The 25,262-nt window shown below is 56.5% G+C and overlaps 10 protein-coding genes across 10 annotated transcripts; 7 read left to right on the top strand and 3 right to left on the bottom strand.

The window, feature by feature from the left end:
- Positions 1-611: 611 nt before the first annotated feature.
- On the bottom strand, positions 612-1,799 carry PG994_007104 (uncharacterized protein; the record flags this gene model as incomplete). The annotated part of the gene is made up of 2 exons (XM_066858513.1): positions 612-1,001; positions 1,101-1,799. The coding sequence occupies 2 exons, from the start codon at positions 1,797-1,799 to the stop codon at positions 612-614; spliced, it is 1,089 nt and encodes a 362-aa protein (XP_066715455.1).
- Positions 1,800-2,894: 1,095 nt separating this feature from the next.
- Positions 2,895-4,346, bottom strand: PG994_007105 (Di-copper centre-containing; the record flags this gene model as incomplete). The annotated part of the gene is made up of 1 exon (XM_066858514.1): positions 2,895-4,346. One exon carries the CDS (start codon positions 4,344-4,346, stop codon positions 2,895-2,897), a length of 1,452 nt encoding a protein of 483 aa, XP_066715456.1.
- Positions 4,347-6,495: 2,149 nt separating this feature from the next.
- Positions 6,496-7,057, top strand: PG994_007106 (Protein PBDC1-like protein; the record flags this gene model as incomplete). The annotated part of the gene is made up of 2 exons (XM_066858515.1): positions 6,496-6,576; positions 6,647-7,057. 2 exons carry the CDS (start codon positions 6,496-6,498, stop codon positions 7,055-7,057), a joined length of 492 nt encoding a protein of 163 aa, XP_066715457.1.
- A 609-nt stretch (positions 7,058-7,666) lies between these two features.
- PG994_007107 (uncharacterized protein) lies at positions 7,667-12,310 on the top strand (the record flags this gene model as incomplete). Its single annotated transcript, XM_066858516.1, has 5 exons — positions 7,667-8,142; positions 8,299-8,869; positions 8,926-11,225; positions 11,365-11,493; positions 11,548-12,310. The coding sequence occupies 5 exons, from the start codon at positions 7,667-7,669 to the stop codon at positions 12,308-12,310; spliced, it is 4,239 nt and encodes a 1,412-aa protein (XP_066715458.1).
- Positions 12,311-12,928: 618 nt separating this feature from the next.
- Positions 12,929-14,230, top strand: PG994_007108 (uncharacterized protein; the record flags this gene model as incomplete). Its single annotated transcript, XM_066858517.1, has 1 exon — positions 12,929-14,230. The coding sequence occupies one exon, from the start codon at positions 12,929-12,931 to the stop codon at positions 14,228-14,230; it is 1,302 nt and encodes a 433-aa protein (XP_066715459.1).
- Positions 14,231-16,124: 1,894 nt separating this feature from the next.
- Positions 16,125-18,181, top strand: PG994_007109 (major facilitator superfamily transporter; the record flags this gene model as incomplete). The annotated part of the gene is made up of 2 exons (XM_066858518.1): positions 16,125-16,733; positions 16,766-18,181. The coding sequence occupies 2 exons, from the start codon at positions 16,125-16,127 to the stop codon at positions 18,179-18,181; spliced, it is 2,025 nt and encodes a 674-aa protein (XP_066715460.1).
- An 850-nt stretch (positions 18,182-19,031) lies between these two features.
- PG994_007110 (uncharacterized protein) lies at positions 19,032-19,587 on the top strand (the record flags this gene model as incomplete). Its single annotated transcript, XM_066858519.1, is given in 2 exon segments — positions 19,032-19,367; positions 19,387-19,587. 2 exon segments carry the CDS (start codon positions 19,032-19,034, stop codon positions 19,585-19,587), a joined length of 537 nt encoding a protein of 178 aa, XP_066715461.1.
- A 1,102-nt stretch (positions 19,588-20,689) lies between these two features.
- Positions 20,690-20,950, top strand: PG994_007111 (uncharacterized protein; the record flags this gene model as incomplete). Its single annotated transcript, XM_066858520.1, has 1 exon — positions 20,690-20,950. One exon carries the CDS (start codon positions 20,690-20,692, stop codon positions 20,948-20,950), a length of 261 nt encoding a protein of 86 aa, XP_066715462.1.
- A 409-nt stretch (positions 20,951-21,359) lies between these two features.
- On the bottom strand, positions 21,360-22,446 carry PG994_007112 (uncharacterized protein; the record flags this gene model as incomplete). Its single annotated transcript, XM_066858521.1, has 2 exons — positions 21,360-21,879; positions 21,941-22,446. 2 exons carry the CDS (start codon positions 22,444-22,446, stop codon positions 21,360-21,362), a joined length of 1,026 nt encoding a protein of 341 aa, XP_066715463.1.
- An 844-nt stretch (positions 22,447-23,290) lies between these two features.
- On the top strand, positions 23,291-24,659 carry PG994_007113 (uncharacterized protein; the record flags this gene model as incomplete). Its single annotated transcript, XM_066858522.1, is given in 2 exon segments — positions 23,291-23,587; positions 23,604-24,659. 2 exon segments carry the CDS (start codon positions 23,291-23,293, stop codon positions 24,657-24,659), a joined length of 1,353 nt encoding a protein of 450 aa, XP_066715464.1.
- Positions 24,660-25,262: the final 603 nt, after the last annotated feature.

Raw genomic sequence — 25,262 nt, forward strand, 5'->3', positions numbered from 1 at the left:
CTCTGCGCACCAATCGGGCGCTTCTCGAGGAGTTCGACCAAGAGCGCTGGGTCATGTCATCAGCCGATGCCGTTTTACTGTAGTATGGAGGCATAAGGCATCTGCCGAAGCAGGCTACCTTGGCATAAGCAGGCTGCCTTGGCACCTTGACCTTGACATTGGAGGAGTGTGAAATGGAAGACAATGTGGTTCATTGCCTTTCTACATGGCACTAAACTCTTATCATGCTGATGTACAGCTGAGGCTGAGGCGCCCTCGGCTTATGAGCGACCCGTGGCAGCTCGGTGTGAATCTCAGCCAGCCAGCCATCTCGAGCCGAGTCCTTCAATCCGGGCCCTTTCTTTCTTTCTTTCAAGATCCTTGCCAGTCGTGGCTTATCCAAAGGGGGTTTCCACACTCCCCTGTAATGGGCGCGTACCGTGTCTTTCGAGTTTGCCCCCGCCCTCCCCTTGAATTTGATTCCTTACCAAGTTATCACAGCAAGAACAAGCGCCTCAGAGCAAGCAAATCACCCCTAAACATATAATATACCGCAGATAATGCCCTGTTCTTCACATCCTTTTCGCTTCTGTCGCCGTAGGAACATTGAATTATGCGACTTTCGAGTGTCCCTATCTAGTGATATAGGCAGTAGTCTCTTGGTGACATACAGTTGCCTTTTCCCCGTTCTGGGTTTTCGAATCTACCATCGTTGTTGCCGAGCCAATTGACCCCTTTTTGTGGAACGCTCCATGATGATGCGCTTCATTTATTTCGTTATAGAGCGCCTTCGGGTCTGCGTTGGGCTCGCGGATTATCCGGTCCCTCCATTCCGTCCATACGTCCGATTGTGGCAGCAAGCCTGCCTTGTCGGTCCAGTTCCTATCTTCGACGTCCTTGAAGAACAGGATCAGGGATGCATAAGTAGCGGTTCGGGTTTTGACTTGCTTGCTGCCTGGGAGCTCTTCGAGGGCATCCAGGCAAGAACGGCCGTTCAGCCAGAGGCCCAGTAGGGTGTTCGCCTGCCCCAGCATGTTCAATAAGATGAAGACGACTTGATCCAGGGTTGATCAGTTGGGTATGGTGCTAAAAGAAACAAATATAACCAGTAGCGTCCCCACCTTCGTGAACATCTGCCATAACAATGTCGCCCGTTTGGATTTGGCGTTTTGATTGTAGATAAAGCCCCTGGTAGTCCAAGCTTTAATGTCTTTCCGGCTTCCGGACAGAACCACTGCCGAGTTGTCCCTGCCCAAGATGTACACCGCATCCGGGTCATCTGGTCTGGTGATGCCGCCAGGTTCCCGCGATGGCTTTATCATCACGAATTCGACAATGCGCAGGACGATAGACCAACTCGTGTACACCAAACAGTTGGTCGGTCCTATCCATGTTGCCTTGGGTGCCATAAAAGACATGACTATCAAGCCCCCCATGCACACCCAAGTGAATGCAGTCCATATCAGCTTCAGGGACTCTCTCCCCATCTTCCTCCGGAGATGTGGTATCCGGAAGAAGGTGCATTTCCCGTCTTCCAGCAGCCTGCCCCTTTTTATGGCATTTTCCAGCGCCAGGTTCCGGAGGGGCGCGCTCTTGCCGCCGTAGGGAGAGAAATACGTGTAGGAGCTTGGCTGGAGGAGGACGTCGTATGATTTCAGATAGGTCTGGATCCCAGACACGGGAGCGGCACAGAAGGCTTGCAGCAGGTTGCGCCCGGAGAGCCGGTACTGGAGCTCCTCGCTTTCGCTGATGAGCACCATGAGGGCGCTGACGTCAAAGACCCAGTCCTTGGAGTTGTCGTTGGAGTCAATTGCTGCCATCATGTAGTGTAACGCTATCAAGCATTTCGTCAATGTCAACATTGGGGGTATATGCGCGCGCACTTGAATGTTTCGAAGGAGGGAAAGAGGGGCAATCAGGAATCCGATGAGGCTGGGATGGTATAATATCTCGGTAGCACTTGTACGTGGTAGCTTGGAATTTGAATGGCTATGGCACTGCTAGGTGAATAGGTTGGTTCTCCCTTCAGGATATCTATGCAGGGCGTTCAGGCAGGCAGGATCCTAATACCCTGTGAAAATATGCCACGCTACAGGGGGCTGAATGCGCAGTCTTAGGTACCGCAAGCACCTTTTGATTGGCTGAAGTGAATCACGTTATGCTGCGGTCATCAACCTTCCATTTTTCCATTATGCAGTGATGTTCCATATTACATTATACGGATTATACAGTTTATGGGCCAGATAGTAATTTGCTTGGTGACGCCAGTATAGCCTCGAGGCACCGTCCGTATATCCTTCTCCTCCAAAGATGCTCTTCTCTACGCATGATCTAATTCTTGCTCGAGAATGAAATCTTGTTTTGGGTCTCTTTCCTTCTATTCTGTTACTTTGACCCTTGGCAACACTGGATGAGGTTGTTAGACCGGGGTAAAGAACAGAACCCCGAACTTTTCGATCAGGCGTAATTACTGCTTGGGTCATCACAGATAAAAGCCTCTCATGATGACTCCTAATGGCCGGCGACTCCGGAGCAGAATTAAATGTTCACCCTGTGTCAGGCCGCATAAAGATCGTTCCGGGCCAGTGTGAGACGAGTAAGGGACTGCAAAGCCCGTGTAAGGGGTCCGCCCACCATCCCTAGTTAGTTCTCGTCAGCTCCTAAAACCACACCGCCTTGATGGAGCAAGGCATGAATTGTGTATGTCAGCCTTTTAGGGACCTTGCATTACTCTACTTGGAATCGGTTATCCTGGTGGTCACGAGCCATGGTCACGAAGCCCGATGAGTTTGATTCAATCTGGATAAACATTACAGAATTATTACATTACCACTGCTGGAGGTAACCCAGCAGATGGCTAACTACCATAACTAAGTACACTTGCCCCAAACCCGACTCCTGCCCGTCACGATACATTACAAGTAGATGTAACAGAACTCGCCGCCGTTGCCGCCGAGCGTGTTAAGCAGAGAGCTAAGCTCGACGTCGCCGTTGAGCATGCCGAGGCTGACGGTGTCCTTGAGAGATCCGGCGCGGCCGGTCTTGAGGTCGTTACCGGCGACAGCGGTCAAGCGGCTCTGCAGGTCCTGGACCTGCCACAGCCACCAGACGCGGTCGATCATGGCGTGGTGCAGGTAAAATGCCGGGTCACCGGGGGAGGCGTTGATGTCACCGCCCGGGTCGCCGCCCATGGTGAAGTGGCCGCCGACGTGCACGCCGGGGATGCCCTGCATGGTGTTCTGGAAGGCCGAGACGGAGGAGCTGCGCGTGATGAGGGAGTAGGTCTTGTCCGCGGTGCAGTCCTGGGCCGCGTCGCGGTTGACGGCGCGCTTCAGGCAGCGCGGGTTGTAGCGGGTCGAGGTGCCGGGGCCCAGGTTGACCTGGTAGTCGGCGAAGGGGCCCTCGGTGTTGCAGCCGGACGCGCTGCCCATGCTGGTGGCGTTGCCGTTAAAGAGAGGGCTGTGGACCGGGTCCGACGCGTAGCGGTCCCAGTTCCAGTACGGGTGGGCGCCCGCATAGCCGCACTCCTCCTTCAGGGCCTTCTCGTAGGTGAAGAGGTAGTAGCGGTGCCAGGCCAGGAAGTTGGCCGAGTTGTGGATGTAGGGGGTCATGGCCATGTGGACGGCCATGAAGTCGTCGAAGCGCGAGCGAGCGCCGGGCACCTCCTTGGCGTCCGACTTGGAGGGGAGGGTCTGCAGGCAGCGGATCGCGGTCGTGTAGGCGATGCGCTCGTCGGCCGAGAGGTCGCTCCACTCGCGGCGGATGGAGGCCGTCTCGAGGGTGCAGGAGCCGGCCAGGTTGCTCGCGGCGTAGGTCTCGAGCTTGCTGAGGCTCGAGTCCCGCAGCTTGTCGACAACGTCGGCAGGGTAGGCTCGGGGGTAGTTGGTGGCGGCGGGCGCCTTGGTCTTGGTCGTGCTCGTGGAGGTCGAAGGGACCACAACGATGGACGACGAGGAAGAAGGAGTGCTGGTGACGATGTTGGTCGTGGCGGAGCTGGAAACGGCCACGGAGGTCACAGCGGTGGTGCTGGCAGAGGATAGTGCCTCGACCGTAGTCTGGGAGCTGAGGGCGGTCGTGGAAGCGGCAGCAGCAGAAGAAGACGCGGTCTCGATGCCAGCCTTGGCGGTGGTCGTCGAGTAGGCGGCGGTCGACTCCACGGCGGTAGAGCTAGCAGAAGCAGAGTTTACCGCGGTAGAGGTGGCCGCAGAGCTCTGGGCGGAAGACGAAGCAGCAGAGTTCACGGCGGTGGAGGTAGCCACAGAGCTCTGGGAGGAAGACGAAGCAGCAGATGCAACAGCAGTCCCGTTGGTGACAGCAGGGTGCGAAGCAGAGCTTGCGGAAGGGGTAGACCTTGACGCAGCGCGCATCGGCACCGGCCAGGAGCAGAGCCCCAAGGACGGGGATAGACACACGCATCGTGGAGGAAGGGATAAGATAGAGTGAACGATTCACACACACTGAACAAGAAAAGAGCAACGAGAGACTGGTTGGCTAGAACGACCTCGGGGAGGTGTCTAAACTAACGACGGTGAACAACGAATGACTGGTGTAAGTGAACGAAAGACTAGAGGTGTAAAAACCCCCCTCCACACGAAAGCTGAAGTGAGTGAATGAGGCTCAACTTCTGACGGCGATAAAGACCAAAAATCTTCCGGTAGTGGTACGGATCGCCCAACCTTACCTTATATATGTTTCCCCAAGACCCTTCCTTAACCGCCATCCGGGCCTTTGCATTATCAAAGCCGTCCTCCACAGACACCACATCCATTCTAGCTGTGGAGGATGGCTTTGGTGGAAGGGTAAAGGATATCCCAGTCAGTTTATCGTAAGGGTTCCACTTCAGCTGGCGCCTCAACGGTGGCCATCCCTGAACTTCTCCGAGACCCTTGTCGCCTCCCTCGTTGGCGCTAAATCTAGCCAAATCGGCAAGCAAATCGTGGGATTCTTCTGCAGCCAGCGCATGCATATGTGCCAACTGTCTAGACACATTTAGAATACATATATAAATAAAGCGTCATACGGGATTGGGAGATTGTTTCATCTTCAGTCCCTCTCCGTCTGACTGGAAGCGACAGGCAGAAGCATCCTTCTTCGTAAGAGGTCGCATCGCGAGGTACCAGTTGCGGCATAGGTACTCCGGATGGAGCTTAAAAGAAAGTGAGCCAGATCAAAGCGGAGACGAAATCGGACCATTTGGGATTGATTTCGGTTCTAGCACGTCAACTTCGCCAAGCAGCGACTCCAAAGGGTAGGTCAACCGTCGCTGCAGGGGGCCTTATTTCACCGTCTAAGGTCCATTAGTGTCAGGTCCGCATACCACATTGGTTAATGTGATTGAATGTGGCCAGCTCCGGGGTAACATCGTGCCCTCTCGAGGAGGTTCGAGCGTTTCAACACGTGCAGAGAGCTTCCCAAAAGAAACAAGACGGGCCAGTAAGATGTCGGGAATCGGCAATCGTGATAACACAAGTGAAAACAAACCCAGTGAAGAGTTGGGTTGGGTTGCCATTGCGCATCGAGTTCGGCCGAGTCGACGTAGCAGCGGCAGCTGTCTCCAGATGCTTCCAAAGGATTGGAGACGATCAGGATGACGACTGAAAGCACCTTGAGTAATGATGTCCACTCAACGCTGTCCACCACATAGAAAGTCATCTATTGGGCTTGCAAGCCGAAGTGCCGGCAATAGATAAATAGATGGGGGCAGCCGCCGGCTGGTAAGTGAGCCGGAAATAACAGGCGCTAGGATCTTTTCTCTCCAGTCGAGTCAGCCACCAAAAATGCATCTTACTGCTTGTCTCCTGATAAGGGGTCCATTAGCTTATTCCGGTTTATGATCTCTACAAACCTCGTATTTCCGTTATGGGTAGTAGTATAGCTGCTAATATAGGTAACAGAATGTCATGCTATCTTGCGTAATTAGCAGGTAAATGTCCAAGGCATTGGATTGTTACGATTCAAGCATCGTTCCGTTCCGTTGTAATTGCCGACCAACCAACGCAAAGCGCCTGCCTACGGAACGTCAACTGCCTCTTCATCTTCATAGACATTTGTCTATGGGATAAGATGGGGCTCGCCGTCGTTGCTTTCCATTCCCGTGTAGTGATGATGAAGGGGAAAGGGGTGGTTAAGATGTTAATTAACGGACGTGCTATTAGTGGGGATCTTTGTTCCCTTCCCACCTGAGTTAGTGGGCACTGGGCAGATAGGCCTGTGAGCTTTTTCCCCCTTCAGCCAAGCCACGTGCATCAGTGGGTTTCTATCTTCTGGTTAAGCCTGGGCCTGGACCCCTCTAAAAAATGGCTGAATGAGGCTTACAAGCTCGCGCCACAAATCGCGGGGCTTCCAAATAATTCCAAGTTTGACATCCCACTTCGCCAATATCGTCATCGCAAATTCCATCAATCGGCCGCATCAGGCAACACTGTCGCAAACAAATCCCTGGGCTCAACCTGAGGAAACCACTCGTGATTTCGAGTCAGAAATTCACACACCATACTCAACAACATATACACCAACATGGATCAACTTCTGAGCGGATCCGCGCCCCAGAGGGTGCCGGGCAACTTCGATGCCTCCGAGGCCCAAAACCTCGAGGATGTAAGTACTTGGACAGCCGTTCCCGACTCCCAAGCATTGGCAACTGACCAGGGATGGTGCGCCGTCGCAGATGGAGAAGCAGTTCGCCGTCAAGGTGGTGCAGCACATGGGTACCTACTGGTCGATCCTGGAGAAGATCAAGGGGTCGCAGCTGCGGCTGACCAAGATGGACAACGAGATCTACGAGCACCTGCTGAAGGACTTCCCCGAGTTTGACCCGGCCGAGCCCATCGACGAGGACAAGATGAAGAGCAAGGAGGGCAAGGAGCGCTGGCGCAACTTCATGATGGCCTACGAGAAGAAGATCGAGGACTACAACTTCGGCACCATGGTCCGCGCCGACCCCAAGACCGACTACACCCAGGAGGGCAGCATCTTTATGCCCCGCATGCAGTTCTACGCCGTCGAGATTGCGCGGAACAAGAAGGGCCTGAACGACTGGATCTACGAGGAGGCACAGAAGAAGGGATCTTCGTCATAAGGCGCAGGAAGAGGTAGTGGTGGTGATGTGATGTGGTAACCATGAAAAAATGGTAACGGTGATATTCGACAAGATCTGATATCCGCGCATCTGGTTTGCGCAACAATTTACAGCAATTCGTCCAGGGCAATTTGGAATGAACTCGGGACCTTGGGGCCTTTTGATCGGCGCACGCCCCAAAAACAGGCGGAAATGTCGACTGCTATGTTTTTGGCAATTGTTCCATCTGAGTGCTTTTGGTTGTTGCCTGTAGCCTCCTCTTCTGATCTGGGTGTCTTCGATGCTTGAAGTTTGGGCTCTTGTTTGGTTCCATTTGTTTACATCAAAGTGCATGTACCTATCTTCCCGGCAGCCCACCTCTGTTCACGATCAATCAAGTTAATCCAAAGCCCAAGTCGGCTGCCACTCCCGAAAACATCCAAACGATTAATCTTATTGATTTAGCGAACTTCCCCCGTTCATCTAACCGTTTCTTGACTTCCAGCATCTAGGTATTTTATTGGGTGGCCTACTTACAATTACATAACCTTGAAAGCTTTCAGAAACTGGCCCGACACGCAAGAAAAATTGCAACCGCAGCACACTGTTCAATGTGCCGACGTTCTCAGCATGCCTGAGTTACATCAGGAAAGCAAGACGAGCAGGTCACCACAGGCCCTCGTCGGGACGACTCGAAAGACAAGTTCAATGGTGGCATCAATAAAGTACCTGTTCACCTTCACAGACCGGAAAGGCTACGCCGCCTTGGCCGCGGGCCTGGGCGCATCGCTAGTTGTCGGCGTCCTCAAGACCTCACTGGCCGTCTTCCTGGGCGAGATATTCCCCATCATCGCAGATTTCGGAGACGGGAGGATCACCGGAGAGGCTGCGCTGTCCCGGGTGTCCAAGTGGTGCGTCATCCTCGCACTGGCAGGTGGCATCGCATGGATCGCCAACTTCGTTTTGCTTCTCGCCTGGGTCACGCATGGGGAACGCCAAGCCCGAAATTTGCGAGTCAGGTCGTTCGAGAGGCTGCTTGCCAAGGACGTGGCATGGTTTGATGGGTTGTCCGAAGGTATTCCCGCTCTTCTGTCGGGCTTGTATTCGTGAGTCTGTCCGTCCATTGCGTCTTCTCTCTTTGCGGCACATTGTAGCTAACCACTCCACTCGATTGCTTTGTCTAGGCAGATTCGCGAGCTTCAAGCAGCTTCATCCGTGGCGCTTGGAAATCTCACAGTCGATATCATCGCCTCTGTCGCAAGCCTTGGCGTTGCCCTGTACTTTTCCTGGAAACTGACTTTGGTACTTCTCTCTACCGTCCCCATCGCAGCCTTCGTCCTCGGTCTCCTCAGCCGAAAGATTGAACCAGCGATCCGCGCCCAACATTCGGCCCTGGCCTCGGCTTCGAGTTATGTTACATCGACCCTCGCCTCGATAGATGTTGTCAAGGTCTTCAACGGTCTGCATCATGAGACGTGGCAGTATTCGAGCGTTATGGAGCGCACCAAGGCTGTCTACCTCACGCAATCCAGAGCGAATACATGCCAAATGGGGTTCGTCAAGTTCTGGCTGGAGCTGCTGTTCGTCGTGGGCTTCTTTTATGGCACCGTTCTCGTCCAAGATGGAGTCAGCGTCGGTAGCGTGGTGGCTACGTTCTATGCGACGTTCGGGGCTCTTCAAGCAATCGAGTCCTGCATCCCCATGTACCTGATTCTGGTGAAGGGCATACTGGCGGGTCAGTCGCTGCACGCGTTTCCGGGGGACGACGAGGAAGGCTTCAAGCCGCGCAGAATGATTGGTGATCGCGAGTGCCCTTGCATTGAATTTAAAGATGTATGTGCCAAGAAAGCTTATCTCGTGGGAAAAGATCCCCAGCTAACTCAGCATAGGTCACCTTCGCTTACCCTTCAAATACGTCCAATCCCGTTCTTCGCAATGTATCGCTCTCGTTCGGTCGGCGCCCGGTTACATTTGTCGTCGGGCGCAGTGGTTCTGGAAAGAGCACCCTGGGAAACCTCATGGTGAACTTCTACAGCCCCCTGAGTGGTAGAATCCTGATGAATGGATGTGATATGCGGAGATGGCTGTCGGATTCTATCCGAAGATATGTCACATTGGTACAGCAATCTACCGTTCTCTTCGACCAGACATTGCGCACCAATATCGAGTGGGCTACGAAGAGTGAATCCAACGAACTACACGTCAGACCGCACGAGCTAAGTGAAGCCTGCAAGACAGCGTTGATACAGTCTTTACTCACCAAGCTACCCCTGGGCCTCGAAACTCGAGTTGGACCCGAAGGCCATTCTCTGAGTGGGGGTGAGAGGCAGCGAGTCGCGGTAGCGAGGGCGAGAGTGCGTGACCCGCTCAACCTCATCCTGGATGAGATCACCAGTAATCTTGATCCGCCCACCAAGATTCTGATCATGGAGAACATTAGACAATGGCGACACGATAAGGCGACCATGATCATTACCCATGACCTGAGCTTAATCAAAGACGACGATTATGTCTATGTCCTCGAAGAAGGCCGCGTGGTTCAGAAGGGAACGCGGAAGGACGTCGAAGTAGAGGGCGGTCTGTTCACCCAACTTTTGAACTCGGCCGACGAAGACGGCTGCATAAAAGGCGACACGAACCATGCCGGAGAGCAGGACAATTCTGACTCTAGTGGAGGGAGGCATGTATCTGCCAGCAGTCAAGCAAGTTCACTGTCAGCCAGGAGCATTCTGAGTCAGATCATCAGTCCGCCCATCTCCTCCTTATTCTGGCCGATCGGGGGACTGCAGAGCAACGTATTCTCGCCATCAAGTGTGAGCCATGCACTGAAGTCGCCCCTGTACTCATCAGGGCTTCTGCGATACCCAGAGATGCGGGATCGAGCCACCTCCGTCACCCGGGATGCCGCACCCACAGTACCATCAAACAAAACGGATACGCGCCTCAATGAAGGAAGGCCTATGGCGACACAGCAGCAAAAACAACCTACTAAATCGAGTTCTTGTGATGTTCATGAAGAGAAACAGAATGACACCTGGTATTCAGGCGCCAGACTGGCCGGCCCCTCGACTCCAGCTGAGACCAGTGTGATCGCCGGTGACGATACATTGGACCCCAGTCTCTCTGAGCAGTCAAATAACGCCGGAAACATGCAACTGCCACTTTGGTCTATCTACCAGACAGTCTGGCCTCATCTACGCCTGAGGTATCGACTGCTTCTCATTATGGGGGTCTTGTGTGCTCTGTTCATAGCAGCTTCGGTCCCCGCTTTCTCGGTCATCTTCGCGCACTTGCTGGTAGTGCTGTACTCGCCTGAGCAGCGGGGCTCTGACGGGATACAATGGACGCTGCTTCTTCTCATGGTCGCCCTGGTCGGTGGGCTGGCAACCTTCCTGGCCTACCACCTCTGCGATTGTGCTGCGCAGGCCTGGATCGACTCCTTACGCAGCAAGGCCCTATCGCGCATCCTCGTGCAGCCGCGCGCGTGGTATGCCAGGCCTCAGAACTCGCCTCATCGCGTCGCTGCGTGTATGGAGCGTGGCGCGGAAGAGATGCGCAGCTTAGTCGGCCGCTTCGTGCCAATGATGCTCGTGGTCGCATGCGTGATCACCGGCAGCGTCGTGTGGGCCATCGTCATCTCCTGGAAGCTCGCCCTCGTAACCCTCGCGGCCGCACCCGTTCTGATGGCGGCTACCAAGGGGTTCGCGCTGGTTTCGTGCAAGTGCGATATGCGCTGCAACGACGCGGCGCTCCGGACGCATGGAATCCTGACGGAGGCCGTCACGAAGATCAAGACCGTGAAGGCGCTTACTATGGAGCGGTTCTTGGATAAGGAGTTCAAGCAATCGGCCTCGAGGACCCTGACGCTCGGGGTTCGCAAGGCCGTGGTCATGGCTGTGCTTTTCGCCTGCTGGCAGAGCGTCCTCTGGTTCACGATGGCGCTCATCTTCTACTACGCCACCGTGCTGCTGGCGGTCAACCGCGAAATCACCGTCGGCGCGGCGCTCCAGGTCGTCAATTTGCTGGTGATGGGTCTGAGCACCGCCAGTCACATTCTCAACTCCGTGCCCGCCATTACCGCGGCGCAAGCCACGGCGTCGCAGTTGCTGCACTACGCCAACTTGCCCCTTCATCCCGACGAAGGTCGCAGCCAGGGAGAGAAGACGGTCATATCGGGGAAGAGGAGTTCGTCGGTCGGGAACAAGCACATCACCTCGCCCTTCCCGATCCGAATGGACGGGCTCTCCTTCACCTACCCCCCCGGACTCGCTGACAGCAGCAGAACTCATTCTCCTAACCTTCCCATCTTGACGAACGTCAACCTGGAGATACGGCCCCACACCATCACGGCCCTCGTGGGGCCCCTCGGGCTGCGGCAAGACGACCCTCGCCCACCTGCTCCTCTGCCTCTACGAGCCCGATGCTATTCACCCGGCCCGCAACGTCCGCCCCAACAGGTACCGGCACCCGCTCTCCTTCGCAGGCCTGCCCCCAGGATGATCAACCTCGAGGCCCTGCGGCGCGAGCAGCTGTTCTCCCTACGTCCCGCAGGGGCCCGCTCTGTTCCCGGGCATCACGCTGCGCGACAACATCCTCTACGGCGTTCCCGAGGCTTCGCCCCTCCGCTACAACTTGGCTGTTTTGCATCGTGCTGCTGCCGAGGCTGGCATCCACGATTTCATCATCAGTCTGCCGCACGGCTACGACACGCGCATCGCAGGGGCGGGCGACGGCAATGGTGATGGCGATGGCGGCGGTGGGATTGAGCTCAGTGGCGGCCAGACCCAGCGCGTCTGCTTGGCGCGCGCCCTGATCCGGAGGCCGGCGCTGCTCGTCCTTGACGAGCCGACTAGCGCGCTCGATGGCCCGGCTGCGGCCGAGGTGCGCCGTAGTCTGGTGCGGTTCGCCAAGAGTAACCATAGTTCGACGATGATAACACGAGCCAGGTGCGCGCCCGGTCTTCTTCTTGAGCCTGGCGGCGGCGTCGGCGACAACAGCCTGGTTGATGAATATGGGACGCCCCCGCTACTTCCACCAGATTCGACGGCGGGAGGAGCAAAGAGAGAAACCGCTTTGGTCGTCATCACGCATTGTCGGAGGATGATGCGGATCGCGGACCAGATCTGCGTCCTCAGTAACGAGGGTCGGATCGTCGAGCGGGGCACGTATGCGGAGCTGATCGACAGGGTTGGGGGGCGGTTCACCGACTTTGTGGGGGGTGGCGTGTGGAGGCGGAGTACCGCCGCTGATGGGTATGGGTTTGTGAGATCTTGAGTGACATATATGGATGGAGGAAAGGGGGAGGAGAGGCTTGTATGAGGGTTGTTGTGGCATTGGCTGTATTACTTGAGTTGTAAGATAACCTGAGTGATGAGGTCTGTGTGGGAAAGCTACGGACGCTTGTAAGAAACTCGTTGTTTTGGAGGAAGCTGGGTTAGGGATTTACAGCGTTGCATCCTTTCTGAGACTTGGTCTTCTTTAGGGCAGGCTTCATTGTATTACTTGATTTCTATAATACCTGCTATCGATAGGTAGGGACGTTGCCATGTTATAGTTGATAATGGCACTTGGTAGAAGATATCTGCAAAACAAGCTTAAACATTGGGTCACAAGTTTTCCAACATGAATGTGTATAGCTAGAGATCAATAATCTTCGTATAGATGTCGGAGCTCGGGGCCACTTTATTGGACACTAATGCTCTTTTTCCGGCGCCGATCTTATGGACCTGTCAAAAGACTGCGGGTACTTCCTCTCCGGGAAGGTGGCCGAGGAAGTAAGGCATGCGCGGATTCTATGAGTCACAATCAGCCTCCTAATAAGCCCATGACATACAATTTACTCATACTCAAGACAAGTTTCTCCCTTTTCAACAAAAGAAGCTTGTCGTAAAGATGCAAGAGATACACGTATACGCCGTCCAACCCAATGGCGATTTCGTGCTCGAGTCGCCGGCTCCGAGTGCCGGAGAGCGCAACAGCAGCAATAAGCCTTATACTTCAGTGGACGTGATTTCGTTCCTGACCCGAAGGCTCCCCTATTCGCTGCCCGTCTTGCGCTTGCTGCAGTTGGGCCCAAGAAACCCGGGCACACTGGTCATCACGACCCCGCTCCCGCTCCAAGGGCCGGTCGAGGGCAAGGGTGAGGAGGAGAAGGAGAGCCTAACAACGACCGTACGTCCCGAACATGTCTGGACCATGCTCGTGGTCGACCGCGCCAACCACCCGGCCACCGAGATCTGGCCCTTCTCGTCGCTGGAGATGTACCACGGCGCCGCGCCGCACGAAACGGGGCCGCAAAATGCCGGTGTGCTCCCGGATAACCTAAAGGATCAACTTCCGTTGATGTTTTTCGAGGAGGTGCTCCGCACCGCCACCACGCAGCTCCTGGGCGTCATCTCGCATATCCCCGTCACCTGGCAGGACACGACGGGGGCCAAGTCGTCCGCGGTGCTCCTGGCCAATGTCCGCCACACCCCCGGCAGTCCCTACTGTCTGTTCGGTAACACGCACAGCACCGTCGCCGCACTCCTCGCCCGCGCCGAGTCCGATTCGGGCGGTGGTGGTCTCATCCACCAGCCCAGCGTTCCCTACGGCAAGTACGTGTTTCCTGTGCCCGCAAAACAACAAGAAGGAGCAGAAAAGAAGGACGAGCAGGATGTCGGTGGTATCCTGCTTCCAGAGGGCCTCGTCTGGAGCACCATCGGCCCTGACGACTACGCGGACGTCATGGCCGTCAACAAAATCATACGCAGCCCGACGACTCTCGCGAAGCTCAAGAGCGCGGCGATCCGCGAAACGGCACCGAGACCGGGCGGTGGTAAGCCGGGCAAGGCCGTGGCGTTTGCTTTTGCGGCCGGTGACGGCTCGGTCCGCACGCTGCACGTCGATCCGGCCTACCGACGCCAGGGCCTGGCGAAGGCGGTCGTGGCGAAGCTGCTGGGGACGGGCTTGTTCGAACCACCCCGGAGCGGGCCGCTGGCGGCGAGACAGGAGGTTCTGGATGAGTTGGTATCAGGGAAGAAGGATGGTGATGATGATGTCGGAACTGCTTTGGCTTTTGCCGGGATCGAGCAGAGCAACACGGGCAGCATCAAGACGTTTCAGGCGTTGGGTGGTAAGTGGCTGTGGGATGTTTACTGGATATACTTGGACCTGGACCGGGCCAGAGAGCTGGCGGGGCCCAAGTCCTCGTAGCTCGACTCTGTAGAAATGACATGCAGGCGTGGGTTATACAGCACTAGTTAGAAGGAACGTTCTACAACCCCTATAGACTAGTTAGAAGCGTCACTTAATATCCGAAAAGTTTCTTCTTCTTCTTCTTCTTCTCCTTCTTCTCCTTCTTACATATTCTGTCTGGCTATTGGCGCAGGATAGCCCTAGTTTATACGTATGCTCAGATGCACTACTGCTATAGTAGTCAGGAGTACCGGGCTTAACATATTCAGGCTCCTCACGATCCCAAGGTTCCTCTGTCTGTCACGACGCCGACACCAGCACACTCTAGCCAACTGAGCCAGGCCGCCCCAACCGGGCAAAAGGTCTACATTGCCAAGCCAGCGTCTTGGATGTCTACTGGAGCTTATGACCGATGACTTACACTGCCATGAACGCTTGAATTCCTACTACCAGTACCAGTAGGCTCAAAAAAACTAGAGTAGCCGGTTCCAGGCTAAGAAAAGGCGATGGGATCACTAGCGATCAGTGGAATATATGGCGGTAATAATATTATCGTATGTAAATATCCGGAGTTATTCCCGTAGTAAATTTTTCAGGTTCTCATTGTCTTACACCCTGGTCTGGGGCGATCTGTGCTACTGCGAGGTGCACCGTTACCGACAGCTGGTGTGCTGGTCGTAGGTTGTCTTACTGGCCACATCCATGCATTGCGGTTCCTATCGCATACTAGGGCTTACCAGCCGTTCGGGAGGTCAGGCCAATCAACATGCGCCGCTGAAGTGCAAACTCCGTATACCTACCTACATATGCGAGGAGAGGGGGCGCACAGACAAGTCCACCATCATCGTAGAGACACATCGTAGACGACTGTTTATCTGACTTCAAAGAGTGGCACATGGGATCCAGAATGATGATAATATGGGGACAGATACTCCGGCGGTCGGAGTATGTATCGGGCTTTTCTTTTTAAGGGTCGAAACCAACGGATATAAACGACGACTATTAAACCCGCACACCTTACTTAAACACCACAAGACATGGATTATTCAGTACCCCTGCCGCCTCGGACCTAGTCCGAAGTGCAGCAAAAGCAAGCCCATGCATGCAATGCGCACCTCGCATCCGATCATTGGCAAACATGGACTCGATGGAAATTCCTGATTTTATATTAGTTCCTCGATACAGTTTTGAGGCCTCCCGGATTGATGATGTGCATTCGTTGCTTCCGTTGATCCGTTTCCGTCATCCGTCGGCCAAGATTACAGGGATATGCTGCTGTCATCGCCGCGGAAATCGGCAAGCCACCCGCGACGGCCCAAATGACACAGGGGATCTAGCGGCGCTGGGAATAATCGGGAATGAGACGAACCCCTTCGCGCCACGACAAGTATTGCCTGGCCCCCCCAAGGTTTACTCTCTCTTTCGGATAAAACTGTCGGTCCTGCTAACCGGATGAACGCTCTCATCTCATGCTAATTCGTTAGTTCATTGGCAGTAACGGGAGAACGACCCCTAGTCTCCCGCACCACCTTCCGCAGTGACATCTTCTTGGCTCTTGCATCGGATTTCGCTCATCTCAGCGCCAATCTCGCCAATATCACCCCAAGATTCCCCACACCATGAGATCCCATGGGTTGGCAGCCTTGGTAGCACACATATTATGGGCATCATCCCGCTCGCTCCACGCACACCTCCGGGGGCCAGCGGCTTTTTCTCTGTGCTGACAAGTCATCCTCCCCGGAGATGAGTGAGTGTGCGCCAATCACTCACTCACTCGCTCGCCTAGAGTTTCCATCCCCTCCACTCACACGCCAGCCATCGCCCACATTCCGGACGGGTCGATAAATCTTCTCTTCCTGCGAGCGTCGACAATCTCCGGAACTTCTCAACCTTTTTCTTCCCATCCGATGATATGGAACCAGTAGACATAAAGCGCGCGTCCTTGTCGTCGCTCGACGAAGGGCAGTGCTTCCCCCCGGTCGGCGGGGTAAAGGGCGACACCGAGACGACCGGCAACCCAACCACGGACTTCCCATCCCAATATGCGTCACCAGAAACCTCTGCCCGCGAACTGATGGACCGGCGGCCAAACGGAGACCAAAAAGCACCGCACAGCGGCCGCCAGAGCACCGAGGAGAGGACGGCGGCACCACCACCGGGCGCCGACACGCTCATCGTCAAGCTCTACCTCACCTTCGACACGGAGCTGCCCGCCATCAACAACGCCCCTGCTGCATCTCCAGCAGACCTGCCCCCGGCCCCGGACCTCGCCCCCTACGTGGACCCCCACACGTGGCCCGAGTCGCGCAAGAACGTCATCCTGCTGCTCTCGTGCGTCGCGACCCTGCTGACGGCCTACGCCGCGGGCGCCTACTCGCCGCCGACGGACCTGATGGCGGCCGAGTTCGGCTGCTCGCGCACGGCGGTGCTGGTCGGCATCACGCTCTTCACGACGGGCTTCGCGCTGGCGCCCATGGTGCTGGCGCCGCTGTCCGAGATCCACGGGCGCTACCCCGTCTTCGTCGCCTGGGCATCGTCTACGTCGCGTTCCAGGCCGCGTGCGGCGCCGTCACGGGCCTCGGCGGCATGCTGGTATCGCGCTTTTTTTGTGGTGTCGGCGGCAGCGTGTTTAGTACCATGGTCGGCGGCGTCATCGCCGACGTCTGGCACAAGGACCAGCGCAACCGGCCCATGGCCCTCTTCAGCGGCGCCGTTCTCGTCGGCACGGGGCTCGGGCCGCTTAGCGCCAGCGTCATGGTGTACCGCTGGGGCGGCCCTGACGCCGTGATCACTGGGCCCACGGCCAAGTGGAAGTGGGTGTTTTGGCACCAGGTCATATTGGACTTCGTCCTGGCTGTCCTTATCGCGGTACTCTTTCATGAGAGCCGGGGATGTGTCTTGTTGCGGAGGAAGGCCAAGAAGCTCAATGAGTATTACGAGTCGCTCGAGTCGCGGGGTTGTTTCGGTGTATGGATCAAGAGCCCGGCGGACAGAGGCCATCTCGACACAACAACACACCAAAAGCATACTACGACCAAGTCCCCCCAGGGTGATGCCGAGAAGGGGCTAGTGGCTCAGCCTATGGTCACTGCTCCATACGATGTGCCGCCGAGCGGCGCAAAGCTGCAGCGCGTCCGCTGGGCTGTCGAGGAGGACGAGCAACACGCCTCTATTGTGCAGATGATGTCGGTATCGCTGCTCCGACCTTTCCACCTCCTCTTCACGGAGCCCGTCGTCTTCTTCTTCTCGCTCTGGGTCTCCTTCGCCTGGGCGACGCTGTACCTCACCTTCGCGGCCGTCCCGCTGGTCTTCTCGCGGCAGTACGGCTTCAACACGGAGCAGTCGGGCTACGTCTTCATCGCCATGATCGTCGGGTCCATCCTGGCCACCACCATCGGCGTGACCCAGGAAAACCTGCTGCGCCATCCCAAGTGGCAGTGCAAGGCCTCCCCGAGCGACGACCACGAAGGGGCCGAAGAAGAAGTAAGGGACGCGGACCCGTCCCGGTTCTGGGCCTTCATGCGCCGCCGCTTCCCCGCCGACGCGCCCGAGTCGCGGCTCTACTTCATCTGCGCGAGCTCGATCCTGCTGCCGCTGGGGCTCTACCTCTTCGGCTTCACGTCGCACCCGTCGATCCACTGGATGAGCCCGACGGTGGCCATCGGGCTCGCCACCATGGGTATTTATTATATCTACCTGGCCACCTTCAACTACCTGGCCGACGCGTACCATGACTACGCCTCGTCGGCGCTCGCGGCCCAGTCCTTCTGCCGCAACATCCTCGGCGGCGTGTTCCCGCTCGTCGTCGGGCCCCTGTTCACCAACCTCGGCGAGGACGCCGCGGGCGGGCTGCTGGGCGCCATCGCGACGGCCCTCACGGTCGTGCCTTGGGTCCTGGCCTTCCACGGCGAGAAGATACGCCGGAGGAGCACGTTTGCGGTTTCGCTAGCGCAGCAGCGGTCGTCTTGAATTAGCATTTACACGCGTAGTAGGAATAGTTATAGAGCTATTGATAAACTTGAAGATTTCGCTTGACGCCAAGGCCGAGGCCGTCATACACCTGCATGTGGTGACTGTTCCCAGTGACGAATGGACGATCACTACTGATCCCAGGCGCTGGTGAGCAGCCTTGTTCCGGACCGGACCCGACACTGCCCATACGCCCGGAACCTAGACGACTTGGTCTTTCCTCGAGAAAGATTCGGAGCTAGGTTGGCCAGTGGCACTATTTGCGCGGCTTTGGGGCATCATCGTGGCGGAGGAGTGGCCCGTCGTGCTGGCTTGGCGCGCATACCCGCCAAAACGCCCCTGAACCAGCGTCCTCTTGACGCAGTTGTGATGTTGCAGTGGTGCCCCAAACACCCCAAATACCCGACCATCCCTGGCCATCATTTTATATGTCACATCGGTATACGTAACATACGAGTGATTTCCATGGCCGGATAGGCAGCTACCATAGGCAATTACTGATCGTCAGGGGTCTTCGGTAGACGAGGCTTTTCGGCCATGCCACTTTGCACGACTGACAGTCTCGCTATAATCTCCCCATCGCGTCGCTTTCACCGACTCACTCTTCCCACGAGACATCGAACGGCCCACCGCGGCCCGCCCCGCGTGGAGCGTCGTCGGTATTTCTTCCTTCAACCTCGCTCCTCACCACTCTTCTCCCTCATTGCATTACGAGTTGCCCCCAATCTATTGCATATATACGCTATTGATTATTCGTAATATCCCTCAATTCATCGTACGTTCCGTTCCGCTTCAGGGATACTAGTCCAAAGCCAGAACAATACTGATACTACTACTTACACAGCAGACCATGGGCCGATCTCAGAACGTGTACTTTGCGTTCGTCGCATTCACGCTATTATTCTTCTTCGGGAAGAGCGCCCCCATCGACCGCCCGCCGGCGTCCACCCTGGCCTCGAACCTGCAAGTCTCGATCCGCCAGGCGGGCGACCACGCACTGGCCCTCGGCATCACCAACACGGGCGCCGTGCCGCTGACCCTGCTGACCTGGAACTCGCCGCTGGACCCGCTCGCGGTCCGGCTCGGGCTGGTCGCGTTCACCCCCGACGGCGCCGCGGAGCCGGTCCACATCGATACCGTCCAGGTCCGGCGGAAGATGCCGCCCGAGCGCGATTCCCTCGTCACCGTCCGGCCGGGGAGAAGAGGGAGAACGTGGTGGAGTTGAGCGAGCCGTTCGTGCCTGGGAGAGGCTTCGGGGCAAAGAGGTCACGGTGGTGTGCCGGGGCACGTGGATGGGGCCGTGGGATGCGGATGAGTTCGGTATGGAAGATTTGGAGCGTATTGGCTCGACTCAGGGGATGCAGTTTGGTGGCTTTGAGGTGGTGCTGGAGTCGGTAGGGCTTTGATGGGGATGGGCATGGTTGTATTCATGATCCCGCAACGGGGCCATTCTCTGCTGATGGGAGTAGACCAAAATTGGAGTATGAACAAGTCGAGGTGGGCGAGGTTGATGGCGATAAACATAGCCAAGTAGTCGTGACAAGGAGAGGCGGGTATGCGGGTGAAACTAAAGTGATATTACTTAAGAGGTTCATCGCAGTATAAATAGGGGTTAGCTCCTTTTCAAGGCTAGCGTAATATGCTAGTTTATATATATATAATATCGTACCGACATCCTGCTAACTTACCTGCCATGCCATTCCCGGACCTCTTCCGGGACTTCTATATGTAAACCTGTGCGGCGCAACACCCGCTCACCTGCAGATTCACACGTTCTATGGTGGCGGCCGGCTTAGGCACTCCACCGACCACAGGAGACGACGAGTGGTATCCGAGCACTGACCAACCCGAACCACAAAGCCTCGGGGACTTTCCGACACTCTTGGGTGCGAAGACAAAGCTGCTAGACAGCCCTGGTACTACTATGTCACTGCTAAGATATCCGTGTTTATTCTTTTCCACTGTCGATCCCAACGTTGCCACGAGGGTGATCCGAGCCGCCATGACGTTTTCATACAGGATGTGGTTTGAAGCAAGCCGGGGTGGTGAGTTAGGCATGGTGACCAGCCGGAGGTGAAGTTAGATTACAACACCATGTTCAGCCTATTTACTGCCACTGCCGGGGAGGGAGGACGGACCACGTCAAAGCGAAAATCAACTTCATGGCAGAAAGGGAAAAAGCCCGCTGGGCTCAAGAGAGCTGAGTCAATGAAAATTCATACAAGATTCTGAATCTGATGTGGCATGCCAATATCGGCACATCTCCAGGCCATACTGCTGACTGGAAATCGTTCCTCGACAGGGACGCACCACACCTCTGGTCCAGGAGAATTCAAGAGACGACCGTGCTGCTGCTGGCTGCGATGATTAGCTGCCATATACCCATGTCGGCTCTCCAGTGGGTCCGAGAGAAGTTCGTTGCTGTCATCGCGTCACACGAAGGCAACATGTTCCTGTGTCTTTTGGCCAAACATACTGCGGGGGCCGATATCGCATCAGGCCCAAGCCATGTACATCGTCGGCCGCCATGTCTCGAAGCGGGCGCACGGTCAAGATCTCGTGCTGGCTGACGTTGACGACAGCATCGTCCTAGCCGGGTTGGTGCCCGGATTCCTCGGGACCGATCGGACGGAACAGCAGCTCCTGCGCTACATGGCTGGTATGGCGAGGCACGGGTACCCGAAGGATGTAGAGGAGATGAGATCTATGGGAAAGCAAGCAAGTGTCGGCAGAGTTGATGGGATTGTCAGCGTTAGCAAAAACTGGTAGATATAAGATGAGGTGGGCCAGGTAGGCGTAGAATATGTTTATGGTGAAAGTCATGGGGCTAATATCTTACTATATATATCTATTTAGTTGGACAGGACAGGGGTGCACCTGGGAGGGGCGACAGCGCTTTCTCGACTACACAAGTTACGACATCTGGCCACCTGTAATGTAAGTATGCGGTGGCTGGACCACGATGGTTGACTTACGCCTGGAATAAGCAAATATGATCTAGATCGCATGGTGGTATAATTATGAATTATCATTGATAGTACCTCGACTGAGCGGGGTTCTATATGTTGCGAGTATACTCGCCACTATTCGATCTAGCTTCTCTTGACGTTTCTATTTTCGACAGAGCAGGACAACGGCCAACGGACCGACGACCGATTACAGAATCAGCTCACTAGATCTAACCAAGGGTCTCCCAGAAGTCGGCACAACCCTGCAAGTCGTCAACGTTCAGCAGATCAACGTTGCCATCCCACAGGGTGCGCCACACAGCGTTACGCGTGCCGATGGGCCAGTAGGGCAGGTCCCAGTACCGGACCTTGATGCCCTTGGCGTGGGCAGTCTCGACCTGGCTCTTGAGCAGCGCGGCCTGCGTCTCGTTGAGCGCGCCACCGTTCTTGCGCACGTCGCCGAATTGGGCCGTGAAGGCGGTGCTCGCGATGGGCGTCACCTCCTTGGTGATGTTGCTGAACTCGGTCCCCAGCGTCGGCAGCGGCCCGTCCCAAAAGTAGTCGCGGGGGGCCACGCCCTGCACCAGGTGCAGCGGCGTGTTGCCCGTGCCGATGACGGTCACGGGGCCCGGCGTCACGGCCTTGCCGTCGTAGCGGGTCAGGTAGCCCGCGTCGCGCAGGGGCGCGAGGGCCTTGACGACGTAGGGCCAGGTCTTGGCGCCGTCGGTCTTGAGATCGACCCAGAGGTAGCTGTTGTTTGCATCGGGTCAGCATTAAGTAACATTTTCCCGGGGTTCATCTCTCGGCTTACAGAGTCTGTCCGGCCACGGTGTCGAAGACGCCGTTCTTGGTGGGGCCGTCGGTCACAAAGGGGCTGTCGGGGTTCTGGCGGCGCAGGACCTCGAGGATGGGCTGGACGTAGAGGGCGTCAAAGGTGCGCTCCCGGGTCAGCGCGCTCTGCTCGTGGCCGACGTGCAGGGTGTCGTTGTACAGCCAGACGTCGGCCTCGGTGCTCACGGCGCCGGCGGCCAGGGCGCTCCAGAAGGGCCGCGGGCGCCAGTAGTCGTTGTGGCTGTGGAAGGCCTTGGGCATGATGCCCTGGGTCAGCTGGGTCGGGTAGCGGTACAGCGGGTTGGACGACGCGGCCTGGCCCAGGATGTCGCCCAGGGAGCCCGAGTAGGCCATCTCGGGCTGCTGGGCGGCCGAGGAGGCGGATGTGGCGGCAAGCAGGCCGACGGCGGCGAGTTGAGAACGCATGATGACCACCAAGTACGTAGCCAGACTGTTGACGAGGTCGTAGAGAAGGGACAGCTGCATTCTCTGCTTAAATAGTAGAAGACGGAATTTGCAAGGCACAGTCAAATTGGCTTTCCACCGGGATCCATGGATGAGGGAGTGGTGTGCAGCGCAGGGGCAGTGGTTCGACGGCGGTAGCCAATGGGCGTGGGCACGTGCGACCACGCCGGGAATTAGCAATGACATCAACCCCGCGGTATCCTTGCACGCCCCTTCTTGGCATCAAATCCATCCACCGGCGAGACAACTTGATTATCGTATACTTAAATCCCGAACCCGCGTGACTTTCAGTTAGATAATGAAGTGTCATCGCTGGCTTTGTATTGTACTTAGTCAGCATTATCTTGGCTGTTGTTGGTCGTCTGCTGCCCCCGGGGGGAGTCTCTTGTTGAGTATACTCGACTAGGCACCGTACTATAATTACCATCACCATGAGATATCAGTGCCTCACAAGGCCATTCCTCATTTCTCCTTTGTGTTTTATGAAGTTGTATTGGCTGTTGAACCAAGCAGTCCTGGGCCGGAATGCGGATCTGAGACTATTCTTTGTTACTGCTCACATCCTATGGCTTTACCGGATCCGTCGAGTTCAGGAGAACTCACAGTACTAACAGTAACAAAGAGCTCTGCTGGAAGCACGCATGTACCGCAACAATGACAGCACTCCTGCCCAAGGCAAAGGATCGTACAGTTGAAGCCCCAGGCGGTCTTCCAGGCCCTTCTCTTCCCTTTTCCCAAGGCTTGAATTACTACCCTTGCTGTCTAAAGCAACAAACACCCAAATATATATAACAACTGCGTGTCGATACACTTGGTGGTAAGCAAATCCCTCCCTCGATTACCAAAACTTACAAAATCCATCAAGATGGGCAAATCGGCCAAAGTACACTCCGACGACCCAGGCGTCCACGCAGAGCGCGATGACCTCTACGAAAGAGCCCTCACCGGCCTGAACAGCCTGCAAAAGGCCAGCCACACCCCCGTCAACCGCTGCGCCATGGATGTAGTCATCGACACGCTGAAGAAGAGCCTGCCCAAGGCGGTCCGCAGCCAGGTGTACTGCGCCCCCGACAGCCGGTCCGGCCTCTGGAGCGACGACGAGGCGAAACACGAAGCCGCCATGGCCAAGATGGCGGCCATCGCCAAGGGCGAGCTCCAGCCGGTCGACGACTTCCAAGGTCTTCCTCCTGGCCATCGCCAAGGTCCCGCACGTCATCTGGCCGCTCTGGGTCGACGACGAGTTCAGCTCGCACTGGGTCGTGCTGTACTGGCACAGCACCCCCGTGCCCAAGGCGCAAGAGGTGTTCCCGCATATCCAGGAGGTCCGCCTCTTCGACCCGGCCATGGACTACGGCTACGTCACGAGCGCGCACAAGGAGAACTACCGGCGCCGCGAGCGCATCACACACGCCTTCGCCCGCTTCCTCGGCTTCTTCCTGCCCATCTACGCGACCGACGGCGTCGCCTCGCTGCGGTGGCGCCGCAAGGGCAAGGGGCAGACGACGGCCAACGGGCTGCTGCGCGGCTTCCACGCCCACTTCGACGACTGCGTGGAGCCGGAGGAGCGGGCTTCGGAGGGGAACGTTTTCCGCCACAACGCGACGGGCGAGCGCTGCTACAGCTTCATCAAGCAGCTGCTGGCGGGAATCGTCGAGCAGGAGACAGCCCTGCCGCGCGACTACTACGAGCCGCACCGCGAGCACCTCGGCCGGCTCGCCTACGCGGACCCCTACCTCGCGCGCATCGAGATGGCCGGCATCTGCGCCTGGAAGTGCATGGAGGCGCGGGACTTCCAGGCGCGCATCGCCATCGAGCCGCTGCCCGCCGACCACGACAAGGAGCGGATCTCGGTGCTGACCAAGGGCGGCAAGCGGTACTACCTGGACCCGCAGGCGCTCCAGCGGCCGGGCCATAAGGAGGCCAAGGTCGTGACGCGGAACGCGCTGCACCGCGCCAGGGAGGAGCGGCTGCGGGCGGACGAGGAGGAGACGGCGCGCCAGGGGGGGCCGCCGGGCCCGGAAGGCCAGAACGTTCGGCACCGGACAAACTGCATGCATCTCAACCCGGCGGCGACGCCACGTGCAAGTATTCACATGTCCATCTTCCAGTCGGACCTACCCGCGACGACCAGCATCACGAGAAAGAGATCATCGTCGGTGCTGCCAGAAGGACAAGCCCACGCAAAGAAAGCCAGAGTAGGCCCTCCTCCTCTTTCGGGGCACGCCGTCCACTAGTACTAGGTATGCTGTTCCATCGGGGCAGGTGACCGGGACTGCAGCAGCAGCTGGGAAAATCGCTCACGCAAAGGCGCGTGATCCCCGAAGCCTACGCGAATGAACCTGGGATTTCGCTTACGGCTGCTGATGAGAGAGTGCAGGCTAGAAGACGACGCGTCCGATACAACCAACTGGATCCAGTCCAACGGTGCGATATGAAGGACAATCGTGCAGTCCCGAGCTATTGGACAGGAACAAGGATGGAAATGCTCGACTTGAGAAGACCTGCTTTAGTCCAGCTTTCCTAGGCTGCATATAAGTAATTAATAGACATGTTTGATTGTGATGCTCCTGGTCAGCCAAAAAAGTGACGCACAGCACAGCATGTTCACATAACATAGGACTCACTGTAACAGTATGTCACGAGGGAATCACAGTCATGACTAGCGGTCAAGAAGACGTGCCAGAGGTGAGAAAAGCATATACAGAATGTGCATTGCCCTTTTCCTCGAGGAAGCCAATGTAAAGTGGCCATAATAGCCAGAAAACTAAATACGGGAAATGGTATCATCTGCTCCTTTGCCCATTGCATTGCTCTCTGATTGTTCGATTCGCTGCCAC

Source organism: Apiospora phragmitis (assembly GCF_038363925.1).
Source record: "Apiospora phragmitis strain CBS 135458 chromosome Unknown utg000007l:1.0-2108841.0:1.0-2111359.0, whole genome shotgun sequence".
NCBI lineage: Eukaryota > Fungi > Ascomycota > Sordariomycetes > Amphisphaeriales > Apiosporaceae > Apiospora > Apiospora phragmitis.